The sequence below is a fragment of the Strongylocentrotus purpuratus genome, unplaced genomic scaffold (assembly GCF_000002235.5).
Source record: "Strongylocentrotus purpuratus isolate Spur 01 unplaced genomic scaffold, Spur_5.0 spur5_scaffold_2, whole genome shotgun sequence".
Lineage (NCBI taxonomy): Eukaryota > Metazoa > Echinodermata > Echinoidea > Camarodonta > Strongylocentrotidae > Strongylocentrotus > Strongylocentrotus purpuratus.
In genome coordinates, this window is record NW_022145605.1 from 24,058,852 (window position 1) to 24,071,077 (window position 12,226).

A 12,226-nucleotide genomic window follows, 5' to 3' on the forward strand; every position below is an offset into this window, starting at 1 on the left:
CTTTGGGATGTTGGTGATGATGAGATGGGGGAGGAGGAGGAGTTTCGATGGCGTTCATTTTCGCTGGTAGCTTTGTTTATATTTTAATGATGAGTATTCCATGACATGTATGTAACCTGAGCGACAGTAATGGCGAGATAGGCTGATGGACGTAGAGGAGAAGGAAGAAGAGGAGGAAGAAGAGGAAGAAAGAGAAGGAAGAGGAGGAAGACTTTCGGTGGCGTTGATTCTCGCTGGTAGCTTTCTTTATATTTCAATGAGTATTCTATGACGCGTATGTAGCCTAAGTTACAATAATGGCTAGATAAGCTGATCGACGTAACGGAGAATGAAGAAGAATAAGTAGGCAGTCAGTCGGCAAGCCCGCAAAAAGTCGCCTCTTTCATAGAACTCTCTGCGGCGTTGACCTCAATTTGACCCCGTACTGGCGATTTGAACGTGTGTTTAGAAATCCTTATAACTCGGTCAAAATGTATCCATTTGTTGAGATTTAAGCATTTTTATAAAGAGTAAGGATGAAACTGCCATAATATTATTTTTGTTTAATTTTAAAAATTAAATAAATGGACGAAAACTACTGGCAAATTTACCGAAGAAATACATTTCATTTGTGTGTAGGGAAAATCCATTTTTTCCTTCAATTAATCTCTGAGCCTGCGGATTTGAACATTATTCCCGTGAAAAATATATTAATCTAGCTAAAAATATTCACTTTTATGAAGATTCTTGTTTAATCGGGTCAAGAGCACGCTTTTCCCCCACCTTGTCCACCTTCAAATTAGTTTAGATTAGATCGTGGAACCGCGAATGAAATCCGATCTTCTGATTGGTCTATCTCCGCTTACTCACTGACGTTATTTTCATCGGCAACGATTCGGTTTCGATTTCCTCTAAAATATCGCTTTTGAGAGAGTTTTTAACGAATTACTTTCTTGATTTGTATCTTAAGACAAATTTTCTTTTATTTCATCGTAAATTCAAAGTTTAAATCTCAGTAGGTATTTTCTTATAAGCAGAAGTACCGATTGTCTAGTCCCATATAACCACTTTCATGGTAGGCAGCTCGTGTGTACCAACGAAGTCTAGCTCTAGCTCCGAGCTCTGTTCTATAGGGTCACGTTGACGTATGGCACATCTCATTGCCGCCGTTTATTTCATGGCAAAGTAATTACGGTTCCACACACAAATAAAAGGATAAACTATTCATGAAGGATTTAAGTTTTTAAGCATAATAAAGTAAGAAAGAGATGGGGGGGGGGGGGTCAGTTCATTTTATTTTTGTTATGAACTAGATCTATATCGCAGCTCAAATTATCCGACAAGCAAAAAACCCAATGCCCCCACACCCTATGATTACTAATGAAAAACGGGTCCCCCTGAAATACCCTCCCTAATTCACCACTATATATCTTTCGATCAAAATTTACTTTTGATTGATATATTTAATTTGTTTAATCAAATTTTCCTTTATTTGAGATTGCTTCTTAATGTTTTTTTGTTGTTGGAATCCTTCTCATTCTTATTTCAGTCTTCATGTATTTAATCTCACGCTCTCTCTCTGCACACCATGGTAGGATCCCGGGGGGGGGGGGGGGGGGGGGGGGTGGCGTACACCCCCTATTTTTGCCAAGCAATATTTCTTTGATGAAAAATGCAAAAGCTCCACACCTGCATCCCCCACCCCCTTTCTCAAAACTGTGGATCCAGCCCTACACACTGTACATCTTCTCGTACTATTCCAACCACTCCTCACTCTCTCTCTCTTTCTCTCCCTCACTCTCTTCGTTTATTCCATCTTCAATCATCTGTCAACCACTCTCCACTTAACTAGACTAAAAAACAAGGTGTTTGACAGCAACACTATATAAAAAGGAGAAAAAGAATAAATCTAACTCGTAAACATAAGTTTATGACATGAATATCAAATGGTATACATTGCGTACAACAAATAAGTGGCAGGTCCCTGAATATCACACACATTAGATTACGCAGACGTGGCTCTAACTTTATAAAACAAAGTCAGCGTACATGAAAATTCTCACTTCCATAAATGAACAACAAGAATGTTAAGTTCAGTTAAGTTAAGTTGGAATGCAGATAAAGCACACAAGTATACAAGTAAAATATGCACATACAATTTGTAAGAGACAAATGTATGACAAAAATATTAACAGATCGACCAAATGGCATAATAATTCTATCTCTCCCCCGACAAAATAAAAGATATCAGTCTATCATGATATGGTTCAAAATACATTTTCTTCAACAAAATAATGCTGATAGTATTGAATGAGTGTTAATCGCAGATCCAGACACATAATGGAATACAATGGCAGGAGTATTTCTTTGGCAAGTCTATTCCAGCAAGATAAGGATAGGAGTTGCACCATATGAAAAAAAAAAAACTATATAAATACTTACACAATATAACTTACACATATTATATACAATATCTTGTCAGAGATCCACTTTGAATAGATGTAGGACACTTTCTTTTGTACAAAAATGTTAAAGTAACAGACTACATGAAGAAGACAAAAAATTCTTCACACATACATTACACAGCAGAATATAATATGACACCTTAAATGCATTTCTCCGACAAGTTAAATTTAGTCTAGCAAGATAATGCTCTCATATATACCTGTATAATGTCAAAACAAATATGTATTGATAACTTTCTTCACTCAAAATAACTTAAACATGTTATATGTAAATGACATGTCATAGTAACAGTAGCAAGGCAAGAAATCTTCTTCAGTAACGGTAAGTAAATGTTGAAAGCAAACAATAGTATCATCACAAATTCTTCTGTGAAAACATGGCAGAAGACATCTAACTCTTTGGCAAGTTTCCTTCAGCAAGTTAGGGCTACTGGTAGGTATAAACCCTGCAATAAAAATGTATATTTACATACTTGTTAAACACACCTTATGTTGTTATATAATATCATAAGCATTGATCCTATTACAAAACGTCCTTAGCCTAATTGACTTTACATAGTCATAGTCAACATAGTCATGAGGCCCTTTTGGCACAAGGCAGACAAATTATCTTGTTATCGAATCATAAGAAAAAGAGGCAAGAAACAACTTTCTTAATTCAGAAAATGTTGACAGTAAACAATCACAACTCATACAACATACATATGGTAAGAAAAGTATAAAATGACAGGAAAGACTTCTTTGGCATATTTCCTCCAGCAAGCTGGAACTAGGTTATGTATCTATAGTATACAAAGTAAAGTACTGTTGAAATACTTGTGCTGTGTCTCAAATCAATAAACTTGAAATTTACGTATATAAAATAGAATACTATGTACATGTACATGTTTACATCACACACAGGAAGAATGGGAACTGGCCTGTCCCCTAAATGGTTTCATTGTTACATATCTTAGCAAAATATAATTAAAATCTGCATGACCCGTAGTATAAAAAATGAGGTTAGGCAGACTGTCTCTATTTATTACACATCAATAAAGTTGATTTCCTCCGCATCGCCAGTATTTCATGTATCCGGTAAATGTCTGGTTGTTACGGGTGAATTACATATTTAGGTATTTCAAATACCACTAAAATAACTCGTCTTCAGACAGATCAGAGCATGTAAAGTGGTTATCGGTTACACCATCCTGAAAATCAGTATCTTGGTTTAACAATTCATCGACTACATGTACGCATTCATCGACTTCTTCATCGGTCTCTTCATCGTCATCATCGTCAGAGGATGAAGAAATTGAATCATCATGCAACTCTTCAGAAGGGATTGGAATATTAGTGCAATTTCTACATCTGCACCCTGGGCCACATAACTGATTATTCTTTTTGCACTTACACTGACGAGTTGAACATTTGTTTTTGCTGCAACCACAACCCCTAGTTAGATACATCATATTGTTCCGGACTTTCTCTAAATTTTCGTCAGTATCCCATGTAACATCTATAATTTGCTTTCCATTATCATGTATGACAACAAATCCATAACTGTTAATATCTGGATATTGAAAATTTGGTACAGTGCAGCTGTTCCAAACCTGACTAACCCAGCATGACCTCAGCCAATGAAATTTCAATGCAGAGTTGGAAGGCATTAGTTGGTCTTCGTACGAGCCAGTCCAAGATGCCTTTCTTACTATTTCTAAAGCATTGTAATGTTGCTGAAGGGGTGTTGCATCATTTACACTGTTAAATAATTCAAAAGGAGATTCAAAATTGTGCAATGAAGCTCTATTAGCCTTGTAATATACACACAAAACTAATCTATAAAAGGAGAGTAATCCTTGTTCAATGTTACTTTCAAGATCAGTACATGTTAAATTTCCTAATGTATTTCTTGTGGTTTCTCCGCAAATAAATGAGGAGTATTGCAAAAATGCTTTGAAAAAGGCACTCTTGCCCAGACGAGCAAAATAAGACACAAAGTCACATCCTGTACTAATATACAACATCTGCACACATAAACCTAAATTTGTTTGCTTTTCTACTAATGGAGACATGTCAGAGTCTGATGAAATAGCATCCTGTAAAGCATTCAAATTCAAATATCTTTCATCTCCTACCCTCGCTTTATACTGGATGCAGATTAGTTTGCCATTGAACTTTAAGGGTAACCCTATTAAACCCACATCTCGGTCTATGGAATATATTAGAATACTTGTGCACACAGTGTCGAAAACATGAAGCCATATCTGTGTATCAGATTCCTCATGGTTGTGTTTCAGGTGGTCTTCAATACCAGAGTTTGTTACTTTAGCTCCTGACCAATCTGGAAATGTATCAAGACCTACATGAAATCCACCAGAGGTGACAAATACTTGTCCCTCTTTTAAGTGAGGCTTTACTAAGTCTAAAAATTTTCTTGATAGATAACGGATCAGTGTGTGTTTATTGCGTCGACATTTCAAAAACTTTGACCAATTTGATGGGAGTGGTGTATTGTCATCTATATCTTCGAACACATTATCAATGTTTTCTTCATCATCACGTCTAGACCGCTCTATTCCTTTGGGAGATAAACCCTGTGTATTTACCTGATCAAAAAGAATACGTACTTCCTTGAACCCTTTCTTATAATATGACAATATCCATCTTGAAACAATGAATGAAACATATTCCTCAAAAACTCTAGTATGGGGAAGGGGAGCTGAATATATGATATTCATTCCCTCGCCTATAAAACATGACTCTGCAAATTCAATAGAAGGAGCATTAGTAACAACCTTGTACTTATCCACATAACGCTTCTCAAATATATCATAGATTATGTATTTGCTACCTTTGTGTGGCAAATTGTCATGTCCACATAATGCACGAGGTTTTGCTATAAATTGACATAAGGCACGAACTGGTTGGTTTTTTTCTGCAGAGTATGCAATAGTTCTTTTGTAACAAAGGGTTATCAATTTTTTTTCTTTTTCAAGACTTGTTATTTTTTTCCGTGAAACTTTAGGTTTTGAAAAGGTTTTTAAGGTGTGCTTATGAAGAGTTGGCTTTGCAATACTGTTATCTTTGAGAACCTGGGACTTGCAAAAAAAAGTGTAGGCATCAAAGCCGATTTTACGATATGAGAGAAGATCGTTCTGTTGGATGCTCGATGTAGATGCACCATTAAAAGCATGGTGTAGCACAGCATTTTGCTCAGGTGAAAACATGTCACTCTCTCCTACCTTCTTGTAGTAGCACACTACATTTGCAAACTCTGATTTGATAACAGACAATGACAAATCCCTATGAACAGGGTTGGAAACCTCAGAGAACTGCAACTGTGTACCAAAATTTTGAATTACTTTAGCTTGATATTGAATACTACTTGCAACCTTCTGCATATTCTTTGGCAAACCTCTACATAAACATACCTTGGCATCCTTATTAATTAACATTTCGTGGCTCTCATCTAGGGCAGCTGAACAAAATTCCATTCCTTTTATACTATTTACAAAAGCTCCTCTCCTAAAATGGTCTAGTATGTGATCCGGTAAAGCTTCCATCAAAGCGAGATGATGAGGAATCATTTTTGAGTAATTTACACGGTCAAAAGCATGGAAAAGAGGCACCATCTGCTTTATCGCACCATTCCTTAGGTCCCAATTCCCTGAACGAATCGCCAAAAACAATTGAATATAAGCCATGCAATCTACATGAATAAATGCATTCCAAAATTTGAAGGTCTCATATTTATCCGACATTTCGGTACAGTAATCATGAAAATCCTTTTTAAGCGAGAGATACATTGGAGATTGAAGCAAGACTTCTTGAGAATCTCTGAAAGCGCTACCATCAAACACACCATCTTTTACCTTCAATAACTTAACAACATCTTTAATTTGCTGCATAAACATATCGTTTGTGTATGTACATGCTTTACCACTTCTGTAGTCTAAGAAACATTTGAATTGAAATAGAAGAAGAGCTTCATGTGCTTGAAGTAAGAAACGCTGGGTTCGTTTAAAATTTGAACAGTTTGAAAGACTCTGAAGTGTAATAGTTTTGTGAGTTGCTTTGGCAATTTCTCGTAGGCCAGCATCCCAAAATATTTTCATGATAACCTCTTGATAATTCTTCAGAAAATGCCAGTCTCCTATGTAGGGTATAAACCAATCGAGAGACTCCCCATACTCCCTCTTTATTTCCAATAGCATTTTAAAGGTTGCACCATCACCAGATACAACCAGATGATTTACCTTCTTTGACACCTGAAAAAGATCATAAAGCAGTTCCATGCAATATTTCAACGTCTGTGGATGATCTGCTTTATGGTCAAGGATATAAAGATAAGAAAACTGAGATTTCTCAATATTCTGGTTTCGACTTTCAACAATTAACTTTGGTTTAAAGCTTGGAACTAAAATACTATTGTCATTAATAGTTGCAAATCGTTCTGCAGCATACAAAAACATCTTATCACATATTGAACTTAAAGCGACATTTTCATTGTCACTTATAGTAAATGTTTCCCAAGACACATTGGACCTCATGTATGTTTTAAATTTTGGTGGTTGAAAGTAATCCTTCCCAACTGCCAATGAAGGGTCGTGTAACTTGATTCTTTTTCTTGCCGACGGCTTTTTCTTTCCATCACTTTTAACCTGGGAGATTACTGAACTATCATTATTAACTTGAGAAATTAGTTCATATGTCGGATGCAACAACTCAGTTACTGGTTTGGGTTGTTGTGCCATTATAGAGGTTCCATGCCAGCTCCGTGGTTGATTAGGATTAACTGCTGCAAAAGAGGCTAAAACATCGATGTTGTCTATAGTAACATGGGTTACCGCACTCTCATTCAGACAAGATAAAAGACCTGAAGAATCCCTGGAATCTTGCACAGTCTGTAAAAATCGTTCCAAGGTAGCTTCTGAACAAGATAACCCAATTTGATTCATTAATTTCAAAAGTGTGGATGAATGTGAGTATCTTTTAATCAAATTTGCCATGATGATATGAAATGGATAAGTGGAAAAATCTGTTAAGGCATATTGCATGATGAATACGGCAACAACACGTCTCGTTTTTCTTCGTTTCCCATGTGATGATTCTTCATTTGGGAATTTAATGAAATCTTTCGTAAAACAGATAGAAGATTTTTTGAAAAACTTAAGCTCTTCTAAATTAGCTGTAAGAAGTGAAATAATATTCCAGATCAAAGGGTCGAAGCTGGCTAAAGCACTATCAAAATTGAATTCATCAACGGAAAGAGGGTTTTGAGTATAAGTTTGCGTAATATTTTTCGTTTGCATAACTAATCTTTCATTGGCATCAAGGATGACTTTCTGGTACATTAGGTCCATAGAACCACCTTCCCCATGTTTTCTCGTAATATCAACATTATCATCTTCTACACCTTTATTGAGAATTCTGATTTTAGCATGTGCATAGTGAACAGCATTCAGCAACTGTTCTGTGGAAACATTAGAAATATAATAAAATAATCCATGTTGCCTAGAAAGTTTGTGTTTTGATAATACATTCTGGAATGTTCCTTGTATCTTCCCACGAAACCATGTTACTGTTCTATAACAATCATCATATATCCAGTCGGTTTGGCAATTGGTCATAAGATTTTGTAAAAAAAGGTCATAAGCATCCATGAATAAGAATCCATGATTTTCCATGCACCATGAATATACAGTCTTTAGGGTCTGGTTACAAGTTACTAATAAAATTGACTCTGGTGTGTCATTTAATACCAACTCTGTGTCTAAAGTAAATTTGATATCACTTAATGTGTGTACAACTACCTCAGGAGAATTCCTGGTTGATAGATTATAACACTGTTTACAAATTATACTGTTGTCATCGACATTGAGTTCATCATTAATTTCACGTAATTTGAACAGGTCTACCTCTTGATTATTACACAAAGCATAGCGTTTAACAGTTGGACGTAAAGTGACAGAACATACACAACAGTATCCGAGTCCAGAAAAATTGGTTATGTGGGATCTGTGTTTTCTGCAAAGGGGGACTTCATCAGGGAGAGTGGCATAATTAAGACAGAATGTATTGTTAAATTCTTCCACATTTAATCTCGAGTCAAGCTCAGAAATATTGTGACATAAAAAATCATGCGACAGAAAACATGGAGGCCTTTCTTTTTTCCTTGATTTTTGTGGGGTATATTCAGGATTGTCTGCTTTTTTTGTATACTTTTGTCGGCATGCATTACAAATGCACTGATCATCTTGTATGTCAGGTTGTTTAGAACGAATTATATTAACTAACTTATCTGAACGTGCAGACCAAAGATGGAAACATTTAGAAACTATTGCCCGATTACATATTGCACAAGGGTCACTTCTGTTTTTTTTACACCTAAACACTGCCTTTTCTTCACCTGAGCTTTTCTTTTTCCTTACCCCAGCTGCTGGCTCAAAATAAAAAGTACATGGATCAATAACACAAATGTGGTCTCTAGACGGGTCGCTTGATGTTTTACATTGGTTGACTTGATTGTAGTGCTGACAGAAGTTGGATCAGTCGCGTGGGGGCACATTGTTGTCCAACATTGTATTCTCTGCATAAATGATAATTATTAAAAACATGAAGTTATTCAAAAGATATACATGTACATGCACAAATGTATGTTCAAATCAATTATGTTATCTTGGTATCTACATTGTAATTTATGTACATGTATAGTATTAGTAAAGTTTTAGTATGTACAATTGTACATACAATACACGAAACATAAAATTCATTTGTTTATAAAGTTGAGCTTAAAATTACAATTATACAGTATGTACAGCTTTTAGTGTTCCACGAATCAGAGTACACAATAAGAATGATCATCAAAAGCCTAAAAATTATACATGTAATATGTTGCTTTTTAAGTACCAATCATCTCTAAGTTAGTCAACAAACTCTAAAGAGCAAACTACTTATTACATAAAAATAAAGGCAGAAGTTACCTTTTTCCTTTTCTTTCTCTTCTTGGATGCTACGTCACGACGGTGCTTCTGCCTCCCCTTCCTCTTTCGTAGGATGTAAGGACTAGATGGCTGTGGCAGACGGGTGCATATTTCTCTCGCCATCTTCCTCTGGTAGCATGTGTTGAGATGCAAGTATGGGATGAGGACATTACACCGATTTTCAGGAACAAACCTTCCAGGGGGCAATTCTACCTTTGTTGGTTGCGGGGCAGTCTTCCTCGGCGTAACATTCCCATCCCAATCGACACTCCACTTTGGGCGCCTCCCCCAGTGTCGTCGACGTGGTGGATGTCGCCTGCCTTCATTCTTCCTGCCGACCTTCTCCTTGCTGTCCTTCTCTTTAGTCTCCTTCTCCTTGCTCTCCTTGCTCTCCTCGCTCTCCTTGCTCTCCTCTTTCTCCTTGCTCTCCTCTTTCTCCTTGCTCTCCTCCTGCTTCTTCACCTTTTTTACTTTCTTGGGCGTCCACAGACGCTTGAGTTCAGGGGGCACATACCGCCGTGCCACAGACACAGGCTCAAGCAAGTTATGGAGTTTATTAAAAAGTTCACGTCCAAGAACACACTTGCCACCGACATTCAGATGCAGGCCATCATGCGAAAACAGGCGGTCAGTTCTAATAAATAGTTCCGATTGGTCGAAAAAACAGGTACATGGCAATTTTGTAACGAGATTGTGAAGCTTTAAATTAAAATAAATACTGTTATCGTGGAGCTCCTGGCTGTCCCAACGAGGAATGATGGCACTAAACAAAATATATGAACTTGGGAAGATCTCCCGAACAACGTTATAAAGATTTAAATACTGTACTCCTGTCCAATCCCAAACACTTTCGCAAAGATCGTTGGTCCCAACGTGCAAAATCACAAAATCAACATCAGCATCCGACGCGTCTCTAATTCTATTCTTAATAAAATATACAAGTCTTTTTACAGTAGCTCCTGGTTTACAGAACAGTTTTACATCAAAAAAATCCTCAGGACAGTCCAAATTGCGTATTATAGAGTCACCATATATGTGTACTTTAGGCCGTGCCGGGCGGGAGGTCCTGGGGATGAACAAACAGAATGAAATATCAATATTTATATTTGTTACTCAAAGTTACAAATAACTAAAGCTCGAGTGAGAGTATGCAGCCATGAATAAAAGTAAAACATAATCATTACCAAAACCTCTTCCATACAGAGAAAAGTCGTTGCTTTAGCATTTTAAAATTGAGGTTTTATTTAAAATGGCAACAATTCCATTCAAAAATTTAACAATTGTGTTTGATTAAAATTCAGGAAATTTTAAGACTGTATGTAGGCTGTAGCCTACAATAATTTGATTTTGGTTTTTGACAGGACGTTGGTTCTGATTGGCATTGCCGAAGTATTACAGAAATATTAGAGAATATGTTATTTCTAAATTCAATATGCACAGTTGCAGTCTTGATTCATTTAAATTTCACAATCACATTCACACTTTCTTCATCATGTCTTCAATTCATGACAAATGACTTGTCTACTCTTGTCTTCTTACTCTTAGCCAGCACACTGCGCCAGGCAGTTTGTGCATCTGCAGTGCAATGAATGACAACTAGTTTATTCAGATTTCAGGACAACTTCAACAACTTTAACACGACGTATTTTTAATGTTAGTAAGATTACAGAACTAGATCTACCTACATGTATTTATTATGATAATTGTCGCGATGTCGATAGTCATATGATCGGAAATGACAATAAACCAACTCAAAAGAGCACGTACGGGACTGTAGAGACATTTATGCAACTCACGGTACGGGCTCGGTATCCCTCGAAAAATGGCGAAAATACGGGAAAGTCAGTAACCACGTGACCAAAATTTGGTAGTCGGGGAGTCAAACTACCGAAAAATCAGCAACTTTCAAGTCAATATTTCTCGAAACTTTTTTTTTTGAGCCTAAACAAATTTGGTACTGTCAGATTCGGCAAAATCTGCTCTTTCTGTGCGACTCGACTATTTTGGGGCTAACTCTTTAATCGGGTCAAGAGCACACTTGTCCCAAAGACATGCAATTTGCCTGAAAAAACGAAGAAATTTGAATCTATCCATATTTCATGACTTAACCAGCACGTAAAATTTGCAAAATTTTATCAGAATAAGGTTCAATAATCAACCAAACTACTCACCCCACCATGATGAACCATAACACACCGCATTGCAAACGTCAAGCCATCATACTGTGTGACTATATTTCTCGCATATCACGAGACCATTCGAGATCGGGAATTTGGCCGCGAGACGACTTCGACGAAATCAGCGATATTGCTCATTTGCATACGGACTTGCCGACTGACTGTAGGAGGAGGAGGAGGACTTTCGGTGGCGCTTATTCTCGCTGGTAGCTTTGTTTATATTTTAATGATGAGTATTCCATGACATATATTCGTAACCTGAGCGACAGTAATGGCTAGATATGCTGACGGACATGCAGGGGAAAGTGATCTTGTTATTTTGTTTACACTTTATGAGAGATAGCTACTAAAAGCTCTCTCTCCTGGTCTTACTTTCTATCTGACTCTCTGTCCTGCTCTGTGTTTTGTTTGTGGACGTTCTAAAGTGGGTAGCAGGAGAGTGGGAAGGGCTTGGGTTTCTTCTTGCATAGTGAGGAATGACTTCAAGTGTATTGTGTAAACAGTCACTGATTTGTGTTTAAGAGTTACTAGTATTTAGATGGTCATGACAGCATAGTTGCCCTTCATATTTCATAGGCTATGTATCAAAGTATTATTGCACAATGTGATACTATTGATATTATGATACTTCACAAGGTTT

At 36.8% G+C, this 12,226-nt stretch overlaps 1 protein-coding gene across 2 annotated transcripts; it reads right to left on the minus strand.

Moving 5' to 3' along the window:
• Positions 1 to 2,294: 2,294 nt before the first annotated feature.
• LOC105446645 lies at positions 2,295 to 11,632 on the minus strand. Of its 2 annotated transcripts, none has more exons than XM_030992033.1 (3): positions 11,581 to 11,632; positions 9,410 to 10,475; positions 2,295 to 9,015 (listed from the first exon to the last, which is right to left on the minus strand). In XM_030992033.1, exon 3 carries the CDS (start codon positions 8,111 to 8,113, stop codon positions 3,575 to 3,577), a length of 4,539 nt encoding a protein of 1,512 aa, XP_030847893.1. In that variant the 5' UTR covers positions 8,114 to 9,015; positions 9,410 to 10,475; positions 11,581 to 11,632; the 3' UTR covers positions 2,295 to 3,574. Both variants share the same exon structure in this region, with proteins under 2 accessions (XP_030847893.1, XP_030847894.1).
• Positions 11,633 to 12,226: the final 594 nt, after the last annotated feature.

Coding starts and splice junctions, on each gene's coding strand:
- LOC105446645 (XM_030992033.1), bottom strand. CDS start 8,113: ATGGAAAATCATGGATTCTTATTCATGGATGCTTATGACCTTTTTTTA.